This window comes from Heptranchias perlo, chromosome 18 (genome assembly GCF_035084215.1).
Source record: "Heptranchias perlo isolate sHepPer1 chromosome 18, sHepPer1.hap1, whole genome shotgun sequence".
In the NCBI taxonomy this organism is placed as follows: domain Eukaryota; kingdom Metazoa; phylum Chordata; class Chondrichthyes; order Hexanchiformes; family Hexanchidae; genus Heptranchias; species Heptranchias perlo.
The window spans coordinates 24897949-24919717 of record NC_090342.1 but is presented as its reverse complement, the minus strand read 5'-3'; the positions used below and the strand labels follow the sequence as shown (position 1 = coordinate 24919717).

At 41.5% G+C, this 21769-nt stretch overlaps 1 protein-coding gene across 1 annotated transcript in view; it reads left to right on the top strand.

The window, feature by feature from the left end:
- Nucleotides 1-21769, top strand: part of tes (testis derived transcript (3 LIM domains)) — a 39601-nt gene continuing 17832 nt past the window's right edge. The window contains exons 1-4 of the mRNA XM_067999549.1: nucleotides 1-166; nucleotides 6173-6258; nucleotides 12161-12413; nucleotides 13044-13367. Of these exons, the coding sequence (XP_067855650.1) occupies nucleotides 140-166; nucleotides 6173-6258; nucleotides 12161-12413; nucleotides 13044-13367 (690 nt within the window). The 5' untranslated portion in view covers nucleotides 1-139. The remainder of the gene's footprint in view (nucleotides 167-6172; nucleotides 6259-12160; nucleotides 12414-13043; nucleotides 13368-21769) is intronic.

Genomic DNA, 21769 nt, shown 5'->3' with positions numbered 1-21769 from the left:
TCCGTGTTAACGATTCGCTTCAGTGTAGCGGAAGTGCTTTGAAACATTGCAAGAGGGCGAGGAATACTTTGAGCAAAGTAATTGATACAATTTATACTGTCACAAGCGGCTCATTCTCCAAACTCCTTAGTGGCAAGAAATGGATTTAGAAAACAAAGTGAAAAAGGTAAGAGCATTGAGCATTTTGCTTTATCTCGTCAATAAAAGCGCCCGGAACCTCTGCCTTATCTGATCAAGAAAGGGGCAACACCCAGTTGATAATTTTGCATTACTTTACCTATTTAATAAAACATGCACTTGTCTTGGTTAAATATTTATATGCTCTAAATACTGACGAGAAAATGTATTAGAGAAGTTGCTAATGAATGGATGGGGGCGCATGGAGTGATAGGAAAGTCCTCCAGGACATTGAAAGGAATGTTGTAGCCTTGAGCAGCACATTCTTCTACACGAGGCGAACAGATATAAGACTTGCAACAGATCTACTGTAAAACGGAAGAGACTGGAATACGACACTTGAGGTAACTGCAATTACCCTCGACGGTGATGAACCGTCTCCTGCTGGGTTAAGGTTACATCTATTTGTTAGTCACTCACTTCCTGTTTGAGTGTCAGTTTGGCTCAGTGGTAGTATAACTCTCGCCTGAGACACTGGATTATGGGTTCAAGCCACACTCAAGGGTTTAATCATATAATCTAGGTTAATACTTCAGTGCTGCACTGGGGGAGTGCTACATGGTCGGAGGTGCAGTCTCTCAGATTAGACATCATATCAAGATGCTTGCTCAGATGGGGGAAAAAAACTTGCATTTAATATAGTGCCTTTGGGCAGCCTCAGGACGCCCCAAAGTGCTTTACAGCCAATGGAACACTTTTGAAGTGTAGTCACTGTTGTAATGTAAGAAATGAACAGCCAATTAGTGCACAGCAAGGTCCCACAAATAGTAATGTGATACTGAACAGATAATCTGTTTGTTTATTTTAGGGTGCTGGTTGAGGGATAGATATTGACCAGGACACCAGGGAGAACTCCCCTGCTCTTCTTCGAAATAGTGCTATGGGATCTTTTATGTCCACTTGATAGGGCAAATGGAGCCTCGGTTTAACAACTCATCTGAAAGACCGTGCACAGAAAGTACAGCACTGGAGTGTCAGCCTAGATTTTGTGCTCAAGTCCCTGGAATGGGACTTTAACACACAACCTTTTGACTCTTAGGCAAGAGAGCTACAACTGACCCACAGCTAATACCTCAGGTGGAGTTACAAGATTCCCTGGCACTATTTAAAGAATAGCAGGGGAGTTCTCCCGGTATCCTGGCCAACATTTATCTGTCAATCAGCACCAACAAAACTGATTCACTGGTCATTTATCTCATTGCTGTTTGTTACATAACGACACTGACTACATGTCAAAACTAATTCATTGGCTGTGAAGCATTTTGGGATGTTCTGAGGATATGAAAGGTGCTATATAAAAGCAGATTATTTTTCTGCCAGACAAACCAAATTATTAGTGTCTCATTTTAATATGCTAACTGTCAAATAACAAAGGGAAAAACATTATTAGCTAGTTAGTTGAAGGTTTAAGAATAAAATTTAGGAAAGGAAAAACAAAACAGGAAACTGGAGATATTTGGAAGTTAACTCTATCTGAAGTAATTTTGTTCATTTAATTTGGATATTTCGCTAGCAGTTTCCTGGATGTTGAGAATCGCTGTACCTTATATTTTGAATATAATATAAATAAGTTATTAGTTTTTAAACATTTTCTTAGTATCAGAACCTATATTTCAGAGAAATTCTTAAGTGTGAAGACACCTAATTGTTATGTAACAGTTATAATTTTTCTACATAGTATCATCAGGATATTGTTGTGCTGCTGCATCATCTTACTTTTAATTGTTTCAAAATTCAGTGAGAGTAAATTAAAATGTGCTTTATTCAGCTTGATTCTTTACAATGTAGTTTTTGTTTTTATTACAGGTGTGTCTTCAAAAAGTATGAAACCTAGTCTCTAATTGGGAGGTGTCTAAAGCATAATGAAGTATCACATTACCTAAAAGTGGAAACAGAGTGGAAAGGAAATTGTTAATCTTACAGATGTTAATTGCATTAGGATGCATTAGAGCATACGTACACCATTCACACCTGTGAATGTAGTTTGGTAGATATGTGACCTACTGAAACTTCTGTCAACAAAGATGAAATATATCAATCTGTTCTAATCCTCCTTCCCAGCCCAATAATTAGTCTGATTTATTTTAAGAAACATTAGCTTTAATATACATTATTGTCCAATGTTGGATATCAAAAGTTCATCAAACCTCCCTCTTCAAAAAAGGAGCTGTCACAATGATTGGTATTTTTGACTTGCTTAATCGAGGAATACTGTTCTATCTACACCAGAATCTAATTGTAACAATAAATTAAGACCTTTCATGTTCTTTGATTTAAAACTTAGACTCAGGATAATTGTTTCAAAGGATTGATGAGAGGGGTCAAATTTTGAAGATGAAAATCTTTTAATACTCTTTACTGGCTAAAGTTCTGAAACAATATTTTAGTTTGTAACAATACTGAATTTTTCTGAATTTTTAAAAGTTATTGTATATGTTTAACTGAAAACAAAGCAAGAAAGAACTTGCATTTATTTAGTGCATCTCATCAATCCTTTGAAACAATTATTCTGAGTCTAAATTTTAAAGCAAAAAACAGGAAATGTCTTTTATTATTAGAATTAGATTCTGGAGTAGACAGAACAGTATTCTATTAAATACAAGTCAAAAATACTGATCATTGTGACAAGATTCTCAACCATCCCACCAAACCTTGTCAGGGGGTAAATTCCATCTTTTAAGAGTGTCCAATGTGCACTGTTCAATGTGCACTGTCCAATGCACAATGATGCAGATGTCTTGAAATGAATTTGTGTGTTTGTACCTCTGGGCACTTTCTTGTTTTACAATGATCTTTGGGATCTTTAGCCCTAGCTTAGCAGAAGCTCTGGTACTGAAAATTTGCAGCTGGGCCACAAAACGAACATTAAAATATGATTCAGTAGGTGTTGTGTCATTCATGGGCCTTGGCACATGTAAACATACGTGCAGAGCATTCGACTGGTCAGGATAGTTGTAATTTGAGCCAGGCCATATGAACAAGGTTACTATCAGAAGTGATACTGTAGCTACTGTCTGAGATCAGTAGCTGCAGTCAGTATAAAGTATGCTGCATACTATGTAGCATGGTAATCTGACCGTAAGAGAGCCACACAGCTAGCCATTTTAGAATTGTCTGCTGCCAACTATTGCTGGATACATATACCTTAAATAGTTTTCTGTCATTACTATTGCAGTGTTTTCAGTTTGACATACGCCTAAGTGGCTTTAATGTTCAAGCTAGTTTTCCCCTCCCCCAACACCAGGGGTTTGTTAAATTGTTAGTTCTTGTGAAGAAAAACCTACTGACAAATAAGGAATTATTTTGGTTGTGTTCCAGCACGCCTATGACCAATGTTTACTTTAATCTGATAACAGATATTTTTCCAGTCTTTTTTTCTTAAATGTGACGGTTATTGAAAAGAGTAATAACGTGACAGAAAATAATGAGAAGCCAGATGGTTTGGTTCCACATTGTATTCAGAAATACATCAATCTCAAAAGAAAAATGGATGGATTGAGTTGGAGATTTTTATGTTTTAACTTGGCTTAAATTTAAAATGACCCTAAAAGGGAAAAAAAAACCCTGATTGAATTGCAGACTTCCAGACTAGTTTGCTGGACAATTTAGAAACGTTTCTTTTTGTCAAATAAACTTCTCTTTTTAGTGGTCAGATGCCTGAAAAAAAAGACATATTTGCATGATCTCATTCAAAAGAGGCCAGCTGTGACAGATCAGTAAAAATAATGTTTTTTTTTCTTCTTGAAGTATGTAAAAGTAAAGCATCATATCGGTTGAGGAATAATACTATAGTAGATACAGTTGATATTCAGTATTTCTGCAGCATATATTTCCTTTTAATAGAAGTGGTGGCACGAGGGAATATGAGTCCTCATTAAATGGAAAGGAGTTCACATTTTACTCATTGACACTGATCAAAAATAAGTTAACTGGTCATTCATCTCATTGTTGTTGTGCTCACAATGACTGCCACATTATAACGGTAACTGTACAATATAATTCACTGTATATGAAACTCTTTAGGATGTTCCTTTTTCACAAGGTGCTTGTGATGAAGGCGGCCATTCGGTCCATCTTAATTAATCCATCCAGAATGACCCTACAGTCACCAATTGCTGCATCTAATTGTTTCTCATATGATTCTGGGATTTCTACCTCCACCATTTTGCCCAGAAGTTCATTCAAAGTGTTGATCACTCTGTGTGAAGAAATTACTGATACTAGTCCTAATTTTTTTTAAAAACTAATTTGAACCTCTACTCATGTCATACTCCCACATTTTAATGTGAAGTGGTGTTCTGGATTAGCCTTTTCAAAATCATTTACTATCTTCTATACCTCTAAGATCAAGATCTCTTGGATGCCACTTTTCCAGGGTGAGAAGCCCAAGGCCAAAACTTTCAACCTTGGCAGAGGCGTAAAATAGGCAGTAGTGGATCGGCCACCTGTTATATACCCTGGCTGTGTTTCCTTTTCATTGAAGTCAATGGTAAAGGGGTGGTTAATGGGCGGCCGATCTGCTACCGCCAGATATATGCCCCTGCCAAAGTTGAAAGTTTTGACCCAAGTCTCTCCAGCCTTTCCTTGTAACCCAAACCCCTGGCACTAGGGTTCATCCTCATGGCTCTTATCTGCACTGTTTCCAGTGCTTTAATGTCTCCTTTTTTGAAAACCAGAACTGGACACCGTACTCAAGATACAGTCTGACTAGATGATTGTACAGTTTGCTCACAACTTCTTCTGACCTGTATTCTACTATTTTGGCTGTGTAGTTTAACAATGGCTTTGTTGATTGCTGCTCTGTATTGGTTGGACGTGTTCAGCGTCGTGTCAACGAAGACTCCTAGGTCTCCTTCAACTTTATCCTTTCATGGAGAATGTATATTGTCCATTTTTTCCTTCCTGTGTGCAGTTCTTTACATTTGTCAGCATTAAATTTTGTCTGCCATTGTTCAACCTGTTTTTTTTATTCGTTCATGGGATGTGGGCGTCGCTGGCAAGGCCAGCATTGCCCATCCCTAATTGCCCTCGAGAAGGTGGTGGTGAGCCGCCGCCTTGAACCATTGCAGTCCATATGGTGTTAGGTAGGGAGTTCCAGGATTTTGACCCAGTGACGATGAAAGAACGGCCATATATTTCCAAGTCAGAATGGTGTGTGACTTGGAGGGGAACGTGCAGGTGGTAGTGTTCCCATGTGCTTGCTACCCTTGTCCTTTTGGTGGTAGAGGTCATGAGTTTGGGAGGTGCTGTCGAAGAAGCCTTGGCAAGTTGCTGCAGTGCATCCTGTGGATGGTACACACTGCAGCCACGGTGCACCGATGGTGAAGGGAGTGAATGATTAGGCTGGTGGATGGGGTGCCAATCAAGCTCACTACAGAATAACTCATTCTGTAATTTCTGGGTTGCCTTCTTTGATTCTACTGCCTGTCCTGGTATGGTATCAACAAGAACACCAACTTACATTTATATAGCACCTTTAACATTGAAAAATGTCCCAAGGAACTTCAGAGGTGCAATCAGAGGCTGACCACTTTGCCTTGAGTTTCTGATTCTAAGTTGATATAAATTAGAAACAGTAGTGGATCCAAGACTGGGGCACCCTGGTCAGTACTTCCCTTCCTCCGCCCGCCCCCCCCCCCCACCCCCCCAATTACTCTTCGAATCAGTACCCATTGTTTCCACCCTTCAACCAATTTCTTATTCATTCCCAAATTTTACCCTGAATCTGCACAGCTTTGAGCTTAAGTAGTAAACTTCTTAGTAGAACTTTATCAAGTGCGTTTGGAAGTGTAAGCACACAATGTTGGATTGTCACTTCCTCAAAAAAATCAGAGGTTGATCAGGCACGGTCTTCCCCATCAAAACCCACGTTGACTGCTGTTTTGTACAGATAATCAAGTTTACTCCTGATAATTGATTGCACTGTTTTACACTTCGTAATATGGTGCTACATAATTTCTTCTTCGTCACATAAAGTGTGTTTTTTTTTCCATAGATGACCCTGGGACATGAGCAGGGAGCTGGGGCCCCATGTCTGAAGTGCAAGGATAAATGTGAAGGATTTGAACTCCATTTTTGGAGGTAGTGTATATTTAATAAATGATTTGAAATGCTCCTCCCCTTTCCTTTGCTTGGAAGATCCAGTGCTTTCAGTATGTTAAGTTTCAACTCTTATTTAATTTTTCATCTTTTTAAGGGGTTTAAAGTAACTGCTTCTTTCAACCCTGCTCCCACCTTCTGTCAACTGTGAGGGAAGATGCTTGGTCTGCAGATTTATTTGTAGGTTTTTGAAGAATTTATTTTATGGATTCATGAAAGAAATTGTTTTAAATACTTTTCCCTCTATATTAAGTTATCTTAAATGAGGAGAAACTACATTAGTATTAAGATTGATGTGATATTATTGATAAGATCCCCTTTACTGTGTCTCAAGGCCTTGTATTATTAGTCAATTGAAACTATCAAACTATTCCTTCCAACCTCCATTCCCCTCTTCCTGCCCCCTTTTTTAAAAAGAGAATACAGTCAAATCCTTATTCTGTGCAGTGGAATTTTGTTGGACTTGAAAAAGTCTTTTCCTTTTTAAATAGCTCTTTATTAATGAGGTTACATATTTTTGTTATGACAACAATATTAATTAAACCAGTAAGCATTGACTAAAGAACATCAAAATGCCTCATTTATATCAAAATGGCATGTATGTAGATTTAACCTAACTGTAAAATCCAGTGTGTCAGTCATTTTACTGGTGTCTAAGTGACTCGAGCATAACTTTTATATACCATATTTTTATAATATTTTGTTGTAAATGCAATGACTTTATTACTTGTGGCACGTTTTACTCAAGCCTTTGTTTGAATTATTCTCTTTGAATAAAGTTCTCATAACGTTCCTCTTTTGATTTGAATGTTTTCAAAATCGCACTTAACATCACTTCACTATAAACTTCTACAGCAAAAACAGATGAAGTTATTGGTTGCTACAAGTGGTTCACAATAAAACTGATCACATGGTTTCCTAACCAGTTGAATCCTAAGTAGACCCTTTGGAAGAAATAAATTATGTTGAATATTTATAATGGAAAAAATGTCATTCCCTCCCCCTTTCAATTTTAAAAATTATTAGATGTGTTTTTTTGAACTGAAGTGTCTGACCTCTTGATCAAGGGCATTATCTTTGCAGTATTTTCTGAAGCTGGACACAGCACCATATTTCTTCATTTAGCCTCTGCTCCAACTGCCTGTTGTTTTCATTGGAGAGGCAACAATGGTATTTGGAAGCAGTGCTGAATATTTTTGTGGCCAGCCTTGGAAAAATCACAAAGATGCCACTCCTGTGTAGGAAGCCAGCCACAGTATGACATTTTTTACTTTCTTCTAATGAGATACTTTTCCTCATGAAATACTTTGGTTTGTAAATCATAGAATTATAGAATGTTACAGCACAGAAACAGACCGTTCTAATCATCAAATTTCGGCCAGGGTTTTTATCCATATGAGCCACCTAGTTTAATCACACGCCTGCTGACTTCCCACATACCCATTAATATTCTTTTTCAAGCAACTATCTAATTCTCTATTTTTTAAAAAAAAACTCTAAGGACACTGCCTTCACAACAGTTCGCTAATTTCCACAGGGGCTTATTCCCATACACTGAGCTACCTTAGCCCTGGCCCCTAACATTGAGTGACCTGTGCACTGGGATGTACCTGATGTACAAGTTTGCTTAATGGCAGTTGTGGGACCCAACTGGTTCCTCACCTAGATCCCCATCAAACTGCTGGTACAATTATTACGATTGGCCCCTTTATAAAGGGGACCAATAGTACCGCTGTCTAGAAATCTTTCTGGCCACTGCTGCTTTTTCTGCCCCCTCATTTCTTCTGACAGGTGCCCAAGTTATGCCCATAATGGTGTAAGTGCCTCCCCCCAATCCTGAATACTCCAGTGGAGCCAGGAGCAGAGGGTACCAGTGCCTGCTGCACGGCAAGTTAGGTGGAATGGGCCAATAGATTTTTGGGGCCAATGTCCTCAAAAAGGGCTTCTGCTTTTAACACTCCTTGTATAGAAAAAGTCCAAATGTATAAAATCATGGAAACATTGGTACAAAAGGAAGCCAATCAGCCCTTCAGGCATGATGGGACCTCTGCTGGCAGTGGACTAAACTGGCAGCCAGTGGGCACGCTCCCACATGAGCACTCCTATAGGTTCCAGGACCAAGGCAATATTAATGACATTTATTGAAGTGAGTCCCAACTTTTTTTATTGTGGTGAGGGGGGGGAAAAAAACTGCATAGATTTTTTTTTAAAAAAAACTCGGTAATCTAACTTCCATTTTATTGTCCCAGACTCCAAGACTACACTTGACGATAAATTTTGCTAATACTGGCGTAAGCTTCGTTGGCCAGAATCGCATATTGGGAATTTGGGTGCAGAAGTCAGCAAGCCACGCAGGATTTTCCATCCATTAAAATAAATAGACAGACAACCCGATATGGCCCACTGATCTCCATGCACCTATTCCCAAAATGCGTTCCCAGCAGGTGAAACTCTATGCCAGGAGTGCACATTTGTAGAATTTACCCTTTTAGTGTTTTGAACATGTACTCTGACAGTATCCAGCTCCATCTCTACACCACCTCTCTCAACCCCCACCCCTGTTTGTGTTGTCAGACTTCTTGTCTGGCATCCAATCTTGGATGAGCTGCAATTTCCTTCAATTATACATTTGAAAGACTGTAGCCATTGTCTTCGGCCCCCGTCACAAACTCTGTTTCCTCGCAACTGATTCCATCCCCCTGCCCTGCCACTATCTCAGGTTGATCTAGACGGTTTGCAACCTCAGCATCATATTTGACCCCAAACTCTTTGACCTCATATCATCACCATCACAAAGACCGCCTATCTCCATCTTCACAACATTGCCCATCTTCACAACATTGCCCATCTCCACCCCTGCCCCGGCCCATCTGTTGTTGAAACCCTCATCCATGCCTATGTCACCTCCAGACACGACTATTCCAATGCTCGCCTGGCCGGCCTCCCAACTTCCACCCTCCGTAAATTTCACCTCATCCAAAATTCTGTTGCTTCTATTCAATCCTGCACCAAGTCCTACTTGCTAATCAACCCTGTGCTCGCTGATTCTTGTTCTTGTGACTCCCTACATTCCCTGGTAGGAGATTTCCTGGTTGAAGTGTGCATTTTAGGTCCAAATTCCCCTGATTGTTTTGGCTCTACTCTTTATATTGGAACCTCTTGTGTGCCACTGAGATGAACCTTGCAGCCATTGATTTACAGTTCATGAGCGCTACTTTTCTCTTTGTAGTAGTAGATATAGTTGTCTTTTCTTGTGTAATTTCTCCTTGTTTACCATGTTGCTGAGCAGCCAGTTTGGAGGCTAGCATATTTAGAAAGGCTGGTCTTTGATAACTTAGCAGAATTTGTCTTTACTACTATGTCATTTAGAGATGTTCCCCATTTTCACGTGGACTTCTATTGCCGTCTGTCCAGATGTTGAATTTTCATTGAAGACGTTCTATGCTGGCTGCCATATGTTAAAATATCAATTTTTTTTTTCTTTTTAATACTGACTCCATCCCTCTCCCTGGCCAATTCCTGAGGTTGAACCAGACCGTTTGCAACCTTGGCATCCTATTTGACCCCAAGATGAGCTTCCGACCACGTCCGCTCCATCCCCAAGACTGCCTACTTCCACCTCGATAACATCGCCCGTCTCCGCCCTTGCCTCAGCTCATCTGCTGCTGAAACCCTTAGCCATGCCTTTGATACCTTCAGATTTGACTATTCCAATGCTCTCCTGGCCGGCCTCCCATCTTCCACCCTTCATAAACTTGAGCTCATCCAAAACTCTGCTGCCTGTATCCTAACTTGCACCAAGTCCCGTTCACCCATCACCCCTGTGCTCACTGACCTACGTTGGCTCCTGGTCCGGGAACGCCTCAATATTAAAATTCTCATTGTTGTTTTCAAATCCCTTCATGGCCTCGCCCCTCCTTATCTTTGTAACCTCCTCCAGCCCTAAAACCCTCTGAGATCTCTGCGCTCCTCCAATTCTTGCCTCTTGCACATCCCTGATTTTAATCGCTCCACTATTGGCGGCCGTGCGTTCAGCTGCCCTGGCCCTAAGCTCTGGAATTCCTTCCCTAAACCTCTCCGCCTCACTCTCTCTCCTTCCTCCTTTAAGACAGTCCTTAAAACCTGCCTCTTTGACCAAGCTTTTGGTCGTCTGCCCTAATATTTTCTTCTGTGGCTCGTGCCAAATTTTGTTTGATAAAGTTCCTGTGAAGCGCCTTAGGACATTTTACTACATTAAGGGCACTATATAAATGCAAGTTGTTGTTGATAATGATTTTGGATTTGACCGTGGTATTTTAAATTGCCTTAATTATACTCTATTAAACTGACTTTCCTGCAGCAGTTCTTCTTGCTACTTCCCTATATGAACAGTGAAGTTGATGTGCTGTGCCACCCACGAAGCTAGACAACCAATGCTGGAACTGAGTATAATTCAGCGAAGTAATGTAGCGAATTGCACCCACGCACCTTGCTGATTTTATATCCATAAGTGGGAAACCTCTGAAAGCTGTGTTGTGTTACTGAAGTCTGTGGTGATTGTAAACCACTTCTGCACATATATGTCTGTGAAAGGCCAAGTTAATGTGACAGCATGTCTGCCTCAGGTAGACGTAAGGTTGTTTCGAACTCTATTACAGTCAGACATAAGTTTACATTTGGGTGGCAATTCATGACTAGAACACCTGAAATGAATAGAATTTGATGACTTGGTGCCATTGTTATTCAGATTAATTAGAAATATTGAGCATCATAACCTGCCAAAAATTCGCCAATAACATGGGCTTATCAAGAAACCGAGGTAAAGAGAAATCGTTTATAATTTAATAATCAAACAGTAGAACAATTATTTCACTATTATGCAACATCTTTAACAAATGTAGCATGTCATTGAGCAAATCATAGACTCCTGCAACACTAGTTTCTGCTTGAATGTCATCAGATTGAAAACTTTTGTTTTATTATTTGACCAAGTCATCAAATTCTATTCATTCTATGTGCACTAGTCATGAATTGCCACGCCTGATGTAAACTTATGTCTGACTGTAATAGAGTTCAAGAAGTCTGGCTCCTAATGTGCTTCTATCACACAACTGAGGCACTTTGTTACAGATTTAAAGTAAACGACTTTGATTGACCTGGAGCCCGGAATTTACAAGCAAGTATAATTGCACTTTGAATAAATCAGTGATTTATAACTAATTAAAACCAAAATCCTATAATGAACTATGTTAAGATTAATGTACACACCTAAATGCACCCTTCTTCAACCCCAGCACACACTTAACTAATATTGTCACTTGCAATTCTTTCCCCTTTGTGTCTTAGTGCTCTTGATCCACTTATAATGTATAATAACTTTAATATTTTTAATGTATAATTTCTCCAACTATATTTTTCATTTAAAGATATCAGTGCTTCTTCTACCTTTTTAACAGTTTATTTCATTTTTTTAATAATGTAACATAATATCTACAGTTCTCTAATTTTGGTTATTCTTTATAGGAAGTTCCCCTTGTTGAATTATATTTTATTTGCCTTTACTTGCTTTAGATCTTTTTCCTTCTCAATGTCATTGCTCAGCTGAAGGGACAGGAACACTTGTTGTGGCCTCTTCTTGCACAGCTTATTAACTGGTTGCCAGGAAATACTCGAGTATGGCCTAAGCAACTTTCTTTTTATAATTTCTCCATCTTTTTGACAACATGGAGAAAATCCATGACGTACTATGTTGGGTATGAAACTGCATGCTGCTGTGCCATGGCAGCATACTCTGCAAGCACCTTTCATAAAATATGTAAGGACAACTCACCATGTCTGCAGCAGTGATTTAGAATAAATAGGATCAGCGATTCTGCATATTTAATGTTGACTTCCAATTTCACAGAAAGATCTGTCGTAATTGTAAGTGTGGCCAAGAAGAGCACGATGTCCTCACCAGTACAGAAGAAGACAAGAAAGTGGGCAAACTTTTCGAGGATACGAAATACACAGGTCTCATTGCAAAACTTAAAACTGACGGCATCCCTGTTTACAAGCGCAATATGGTGACACTTACTAATCCAGTAGCAGCTAAGAAGGATGTGTCATTCAACACCGTTACATATGAGTGGGCCCCACCGGTCCAAAATCAGGCATTGGTAAGTACTTAATAAAGATATGTCATTTAGTGTGTAAATCTATCGGTTCTCAAAGGTGCTATTACAAATCAGTTTTATTCTAAACCTACTTCTAAGTGGGAAAGAAAATTGTCAGACTTGTAAATTCTATTTTTTTTAAATACTCAATTTGTTCAGTTTTGGTTAATAGTTAATAACCAGTAAACCATAGTCAAATTTCCTTTCAGCACTGCAGTGGTAACCATACAAATAATTCTCAAGAAATGTTGGATAAAAATTTATTGTGCACGGAAAAAAAATCTTACCATCTAACTGCATTTGCATACCACAATAATATTCTCTTCAATTTTCGCATGGTGACCTGTATGGTTTGGATTTTTGCCATTCCAGAAGTGCTTACATCACAACAGCTGCACGTTTATCTTGTTGTTTTATCTAGTGCTGGAAAATTATCTTTTAAAAATGCTAATAGAAGGTTTAATGAGTTAGCCCAGGGAGAATGCCCAGTTGGGAAACTGCATCAATTTGTCCTTGGACAGCACCGTTAGATGTTCTGTGTATTCCCTTAGAGGCAAATATGGGAAAGACTTGTCTTGCCTGAGTCACAAACTTGGAAGGCTATTATAATTCAACTCATTCCTTTCTCCGAAGGCTGTGCGGTACATGGAACTGCTACCAAAGGAGAAACAGCCAGTGGCTGGCTCAGAGGGAGCTCAGTATCGAAAGAAGCAGTTGGCCAAGCAGTTGCCTGCACATGATCAAGACCCTTCAAAGTGCCATGAGTTGTCTGTTAATGAGGTGAAACAGATGGAGCAGTTTGTGAAGAAATACAAGAATGAGGCTCTTGGTGTTGGTGACATCAAACTCCCAGATGAGATGGAAGCACAGTCTAAAGAACAAAGCAAAAGGGATATTGGTGAAAGGAGTACAACAGCTGCTGTTGGATCAGTGGCTGGACAAGTGGGTACAAAATATGTAAGTATTAAAGCTATGTCAGTAAGGCGGAGCTTAACTTTAATGAATGTTACCTTTTCAGACTTGCACAATTTTTTAAAGCGACAGAAACCTAATCAAATTATTCTTTTAAGTTTGTAATTATAAATGACATCACTAGTTCCTGGCTCTGCTAATTGGCTGTAATTAATAACTCGAATGAAAGTCTGTGCTCTATAAGATAATGAGTCTGGACTATTTTTATCTTCGCTGTAAAGATGTAAATCTTCTGAATGGATGTGGTATTAAAATTCATGCTTTTAGGAACCTAATACATTTTGAAAATAGTAGCATTTATATTAAGAGTATTACAATTTTATGTGAATTATGCTTTATGGATCAGTATATAAATTGATCTGCCCTAATATTTTGCACATACAGGTTTGTAAATAATTTGCTTTATGTTTTTAGGACTGTTCTCTTATTGCCTCAGAGGAATGGCAAAAAAAACTTGGTCCAAAGTAGATTAATTTCTTTTGACTTCTAGTTTTTCTTACATTCAGCATTGCTTTATTAATGTATATTATGGGTTTCATACCTAGAGTCTAAAACAAATACATACTGTGACTCTCCTCAAATGTTTAAACATCCTTATAACCACCACTTTGATGACACTCCTTTTTATATGTGTAATGAAATGAGCTTGGGTGTCACTATGGAAGAGTAATCTTACTTCAAGGTTCAACTGGTATTGCAACTTCTGAGAGAAAATCTTGAGTTTATTTACCCTCATCTGAAGCTGGAGATGAGATTAATGGCGGCAATCTCTCCCAAGCCACAGTGACTGTTGGTCAAGATGGTCCATACAGTTGATATCTGGTGATAGCCTAACTGAAAGATTAATAATTGTGATGTAATCACTAAAGGTGATTTCTGTTTTCCTGTTAGCTACATTAAATCACAAAATTTGCATCCTGATGTATGTCATGTAATTGACATAGACATTTGCTTAAAAAAACCCTAACTACTAGTGGGATGACCAGAAAAGCAATATGAATCTTGGGACTGAAAAGGTAGTTCTCGTTCCATTGTTTGGTGGCTGTATCTTCACATTGGTACTGCTTCTACCTTTATTCAGCTACAAATTCTAAATGTAAGTGTTGCCTTTGTAATAATCAGTGCACTTCAAAAGTAATTCATTGTTCACTAAGTGCCTTGGGATGTCCTGAGGATACAGTAAGGCACTATATAAATGCAAGTTCTCGTTCTAATTGTTTTCTTTCTTTCACTTTTTTTCTTTTTTCTCATATATATCCCTCTTTCTCTCTGCGCAGTCGAAAGAATAAACAAGCTGATGCTGATTACATTATCACTAAAATAATGCATTTTACTCTCTAAACACTAAGGGCTCTAGAAAACATTAACTGAACATTTGTTACTCCGTTGCTGCTGCTCTCAGTGCTGCTGTTCAATAAACCCCCTCCCTCCCACGTTGTTCAATACAAACGGATTACTGCAAAATAACTCTTCAGCAAAAAGGGGAAAGTTCTACACTAACCTGGGAGTGGGAGGGGATCTTTTTGCACATAAATACAGCACATGTGTGGGCCACCCATTGAGAGTCATCATGCTGGGTGGCTATTATCAGAGTGTCTAAACAGCACTACTTCTTAAAAATTGTAATAGTTACAAAGAATTATGACAAAAACCTTTAATTTTATTTGTAGTGCTGATAACATTGGGAATACTAGCTTGAAGTTGTGGAAAGGGACTGAGGGAGTTGAACTATCATTGTATAGAGATAAGGGCATTAGTTGTGGGATGGCTCAGCTGGTTCTGGTGGGGGATCGTGGAAGGGGGATGTAGCGTCAGCTGGCAGCAGCCTGCGAGATAGGGGATCTCGGGGTGAGAGGGGCCGAGGGCTAGAGCCTGGGGCCTGGGGGGAGAAAGAGAAATCAGTGGTCAAGGGCAGGAGCCTGGGAGGAAGAGAGATCGGGGGCCGGAGCCTGTGTGGGGTTGTGGGGGGTAAGAGATCGCGGCAGGTTTGCTTGAGGGGCCAGGGGAAGCACTTCTGCTCCTGCTCCAAAAGCAGTGCTGGAAAAGCACTTACCTGCTGGATCCGGCCGTTCCCGCCTCCCTTATAGCTGCCTGGTTTCCTAAGCCCTGGGAAACCCAACCCGCAGCCTTATTAACATATTTAAATTATTGACCCCCACCCCTGCGAACAGGCTAGTCGCTCATCCCCCAATCCATTCCGGTTAAACCGGAAGTAGGTGCATCCGCAGCGGGTTGGGGTCAAGTTTCACATTTTTAAAAATGTAACCACTGCCCAGGCTGGAGGGTTAAAATTCCCCCCAAAGTGTGTCTGTTCGCTTTCCATTTGGTGTGGGAAGGCGTGGCACTGAGAATGGACATGTTTGGTGACCAATGGCAGCATGGGGGCGGGGCAGTTGGAGGGAGGAGGGCACGTGATGAAAGCTCCCGGAATACATCCAACCACCGTTGGCAACCCTAACACACAAAGATAATGGGATCTAAGCTTGTTTTTCTCCTAGGAAGGAGGATTGGATTCTCCTAGTGATTTTCATGTATAGGCTGTTGTAAATCTGTTACACACCGGTCCAGAAATTCAGACATGCCCATTTTTAGGCTTGCAGGAAGTGCAGGGTATATACCCTGTGCCAGAATGATGAGGCCCGAGTTTCCCCAGAGATTGAGCCTATGACCTCATTATAATGGAGCAGATGTGGCTTCAGAACCCACCAGCAGAGACTAGTGAAAAATCGGGTTGCTGCTAGTGGGTCCAGGTTCAGGTCGGGGGGCACGGCAAAATGGATCCGGGAGGGGGTGGGGAAGTTTCCTGCTCCTCCCGTCTTCATGTGCAGGTAAGTTACTTGCCTTCTTTGTTGCAAGCGATGGTGCCAGCTGCCTCAGGGCAAACCAATGTTGGAGTGGGGACCTCAAACAGGCATTGGCATTAGGCCCCTATATGCATTTGCAAAGGGCCTAACGCCTGCTTTAGGCGTGGGTAAAGGACGCCTCTTGTTTGTCCTTACACAACATGGCAGGCACGGCACGGCACTTCCAGCTGGAAGTGTGCACATTCTTCCTGCCTTTTAGGGACTTTGTAGACTGCTTAGAGCTTGAAAAGCAGGCACAATGCGGCCCAATTTCAAGGCCATAATTTCTACTCTCGCATATTCTTATGTTTGTTTTAACTGAAATTAAAAGCCTCAAAATATAAGATGTAGGGGTGAAAGTTGACTGCGCAGAGTGCTTCCTTATGTCTTCTAAACTCTCTTTCTTTAACGTAGATTTTATTTTAAAGTTGCAGCTGTGGAAGGAGAATTGAGTCAGCAAATTGGATTTGGTTATGTCTCCTTTTATAGTTGTAAAATCAGATTCAAAGCCAATAGGAATGGATTCTGCAGCAAGAATGTTATATTTGTATAGATTAAAAAAATAATTCCACTGCCTTTTTCACGTATTTAAAAAAAAGACTGGGATTAATTTTGAGTGAGAGCTACACTACGAGATCATCTCTTTTAGCTCTCAATCAAACACTAGTTTCAAGAACATTGTGAATTAAATGTGGGTTTTTTCCCCGCAATTCTACATATTAATTTGCATTGAAAATTGTATCAGAAGTGATGTTCATTGAACTGCAGTCCTGTTTGGTTTGCGATATGATTCAAGTCCGAGCACTGATTGAAAAGCTGAAATGGGCCAATGGATGACAGATGTTTTACCTGGTGCCGTGAAAATGTATTCAAGATTGAGTAACATGCTTCACATGTTGGAAAATACAGCAATCTCTCTTCGGTTGTTTTCGGGGAGGGGGGGGCAAGGAAAAGAGGGGAAATAAGCTTCTGCTCAGCAGTGGCTTTCTCCCCTGCTTTGCCACCTAGTTGCAGTGGTAATGGTTGACCTATTCCTCTTCCTCCCTTACTACTTCAGCACTGACAGTTTTCCACATTTAATGTTTATTCCAAAGTGCCACACTCTAGATGAAATAATCAGAATTTAAAGTCCAACTGCCCCATGAATCATCTGCTATTTCAAACAGTCCAGTATTATTGTTAATAAAACATGGTGATTTTTTGGCTGTTCATGAAGCTGACAGACATAAAACTCTTATCATTTCATTCCTAATTGGTCACTGGACTAGTCTTATCCCTGGTATTTTAAAAACAAATTTGGTGCCACAATTCACATATTCAATAAGAAAACAAATGCTTTACACTTCACCTACCATGATTATAAGATAAAATGCAACTGGGAAAATCAAAAGGAAGCCTTGACCTTGGAACAAACTTTTCAGCCAGAAGCCTTCCATCTTTCCAGACTCTGTTTTTTAAAAAAAAAGGCAAAACAACATTTTATGAAGCTTTATAATGGCATTTTTGAGCTTTCAAATTCCACACAAGGTGCAAGAACCGTATCCCAATAAATGATGGACACACAAGGTGTTTTCTGTGAGATAACAGTTTTGTAGCCTTTTGGAAAAGAAAAAGGGGTAGACTTTGGTATGTGTTGCACCTGTTTTATGGGTGCGAAACAGGCTCAAACCAGACCAATTTAGCGGTAGGATGCCCAGCGCCCTATCTGCACAGGAGTTGGTCCCACTGCTAAATCCATGGGGTCCTTTCTTTAAGTGTCCCTGGCAGAGATCTATAAAAGGAGTTAGGCTCCTTAAATATGCAATTTAGGTACCTGACGCCTGTTTAGGACCCCTTTTAAAATTTGTCGGCAATGAGCAGGGTAGGCATTGAGCCTGCCACACTCAGGATTCTTGAGTGTCCCCTGTGGCTGCCAATGACAGGTAAGTGTAAACTGTTTTATATGAAAAAAAATACTTCCTGAGGAGCCAGGATTTGTGAGCGCTGAAAACAGGCCCAAACTAATTTCTAGGCCTCAAAACCTTGGCGACATTATGGCAACAATTGCTGATGCAGAAACTAAAAAAAAAATGTAATAAGTTACTATACAAATACGTGTCTCAAATGTGCCAAAGCACTTGACATACAATTAATTGCGGCCATTGCTGTATGTAGAAGCCATTTTGTACCTGAGATAAATAGCCAGTTAATCTGCTTTTGGTGGCGGAAGTGGGAGGAATATTGGTCAGGATATCAGGAGAACTCCCAGCTCTTCCTTCAATAGTACTGCATTCAGACTCTGGAAATGGAAAGAAACGAGCAAAAGAAAAGTAAACAAACCCATTCTTTTTAACTATTATAATTCTTAAGAAGTAGTGCTGGTTAGATTTTGTGGGTGGTCCACACATGATGTATTTATGTGCAAATAAATTCCCCTCCCAATGTAAGGAGTCGTACAACACCAGGTTATAGTCCAACAGCTTTATTTGAAATCACAAGCTTTCGGAGCTTTCCTCCTTCGTCAGGTGAGTGCAGGGCTCCATAAAGGCACAGCATATATAGTCAGAGAACAATGCCTGGTGATTACAGATAATCTTTCCAACTGCCCGTTATCACACCTCGGCAGAGAGATATTCACAGCAATCAAAGGAGTGGATGGTGTTCAGACAGGGGAACATTACATCCAAGACTACTGAATAAACAAGCGGTCATATCACCAAGACAGAGAGAGAGAAACACCCGAAAGGCAGAGAGAGAGAGAATGACCAGTTGTATTAAAAACAGATAACTTTTTTTTCGCTGGTGGGGTTACATGTAGCGTGACATGAACCCAAGATCCCGGTTGAGGCCGTCCTCGTGGGTGCGGAACTTGGCTATCAATTTCTGCTCGACTATTTTGCGTTGTCGTGTGTCTCAAAGGCCGCCTTGCAGAACGCTTACCCGAAGATCGGAGGCCGAATGTCCTTGACTGCTGAAGTGTTCCCCGACTGGGAGGGAACCCTCCTGTCTGGCGATTGTTGCGCGGTGTCCGTTCATCTGTTGTCGCAGTGTCTGCATGGTCTCACCGATGTACCATGCTCCGGGGCATCCTTTCCTACAACGTATGAGGTAGACAACGTTGGCCGAGTCACAGGAGTATGAACCATGTACCTGGTGGGTGGTGTCCTCTCGTGTGATGTTGGTATCTGTGTCAATGATCTGGCATGTCTTGCAGGGATTGCCGTGGCAGGGTTGTGTGGTGTTGTGGACGCTGTTCTCCTGAAAGCTGGGTAATTTGCTGCGAACAATGGTCTGTTTGAGGTTGGGTGGCCGTTTGAAGGCGAGTAGTGGAGGCGTGGGGATGGCCTTAGCGAGGTGTTCGTCGTCATCGATGACATGTTGGAGGCTGCGAAGAACATGGCGTAGTTTCTCCGCTCCGGGGAAGTACTGGACGACGAAGGGTACCCTGTTGGTTGTGTCCCGTGTTTGTCTTCTGAGGAGGTCTATGCGATTTTTCGCTGTGGCCCGTCGGAACTGTCGATCGACGAGTCGAGCATCATATCCCGTTCTTACGAGGGCGTCTTTCAGCGTCTGTAGGTGTCCGTCGCGTTCCTCCTCGTCTGAGCAGATCCTGTGTATTCGCAGGGCCTGTCCATAGGGGATGGCCTCTTTGACATGGTTAGGGTGGAAGCTGGAAAAGTGGAGCATCGTGAGGTTGTCCGTGGGCTTGCGGTAGAGTAAGGTGCTGAGGTGCCCATCTTTGATGGAGATTCGTGTGTCCAAGAATGAAACCGATTCTGAGGAGTAGTCCATGGTGAGTTTGATGGTGGGTTGGAACTTGTTGATGTTATCGTGTAGTCTCTTCAGTGATTCTTCGCCGTGGGTCCATAGGAAGAAAATGTCGTCAATGTATCTGATGTATAGCGTTGGTTGGAGGTCCTGTGCAGTGAAGAAGTCGTGCTCGAACTTGTGCATGAAAATGTTGGCGTATTGGGGTGTGAATTTGGTCCCCATGGCTGTTCCGTGTGTTTGGGTAAAGAACTGGTTATCGAAGGTAAAGACATTGTGATCCAGGATGAAGCGGATGAGCTGTAGGATGGCGTCTGGAGATTGGCTGTTGTTGGTGTTGAGTACTGAGGCTGTTGCAGCGATGCCGTCATCGTGGGGGATACTGGTGTAGAGTGCCGAGACGTCCATCGTGGTGAGAAGTGTTCCTGGTTCAACTGGTCCATGGGTGCTGAGTTTTTGTAGGAAGTCTGTAGTGTCGCGACAGAAGCTGGGGGTTCCCTGTACGATGGGTTTCAGGATGCCCTCGACGTATCCAGAGAGGTTCTCAAACAGGGTTCCATTGCCTGATACGATAGGACGTCCGGGTGTGTTGGCTTTGTGTATCTTTGGGAGGCAGTAGAAGTCTCCCACGCGGGGAGTACATGGGATGAGAGCGCATAGGATGCTTTGAAGGTCTGGATCGAAGGTCTTGATCAGTTTGTTGAGCTGGTGGGTGTGTTCTTTGGTTGGATCTGCGGGTAACCGTCTGTAGTGTTCCTGGTTGTCCAGTTGTTGGTATGCTTCTTTGCAATAGTCCGTTCTGTTCTGTATGACGATGGCTCCTCCTTTGTCCGCTGGTTTGATGACGATGTTGCGGTTGGTCTTGAGAGCGTCGATGGCGTTGAGTTGTGCTCGGGTGACATTCTGGACTGTCTTGTGAGTGCGGCTGATGAATCTGGCATTGACGCATCTCCTGACAGCTTCAGCATACATGTCAAGCTTAGGGCAGCGACCCTCCGGAGGAGTCCAGTTTGACTCTTTCTTCTTCGGTTGCTGCACCGCGGATCCCTCTGTCTGCTGTTCCGGATCGTTGATTGTCTCATTGGGTTTGCTGCTGAAATCTTGGGATTTGTGGAAGAATTCCCGGAGCCTCATTCTCCTGATGAATTCCTCTGTGTCCGCCGCGAGACCGATGGGGTCCATTTTGGTGGTGGGGCAGAAATTGAGCCCTCGGCTGAGAACTTCAATTTCGTCTGGTTGAAGGGTGTGGTAGGACAAATTGACGATAGACTTCCCTGTGGTTGCAACCGTGGTACCGGGAGGCTTGGTTGGTGCTGGTGGTGATGCCGAGTTTCTCAAGCTTCCTGCTCTTGGTTTTCATGTAGGTAGCATAGTTCAGTTGCCTCGTCTGTTTGGCGGTGTCTCGTAGCTGGTCTGCTGTGTCCTGAGTACAGGTTGAGAGTATGGACTCTATCTTGGTTTCGAGGTTGCGACGTCTGCTGTAGAGTTGGTGTACGAGATGGTTGCGGAGTGTGCGAGAGGAACGACGGCAGGTACACTCACCTGACGAAGGAGGAAAGCTCCGAAAGCTTGTGATTTCAAATAAAGCTGTTGGACTATAACCTGGTGTTGTACGACTCCTTACATTTGTCCACCCCAGTCCATCACCGGCATCTCCACATCATCACTCCCAGGTTAGTGAGAACTATCCCCTTTATGCTGAAGTTATTTTGCAGTAATCCCTTCCTGTTGAGGTGGCAGAAGACAAAATGGACTTTTGCAGACCAATGCAACATATGATCTTTTTCCTAAAGGGAG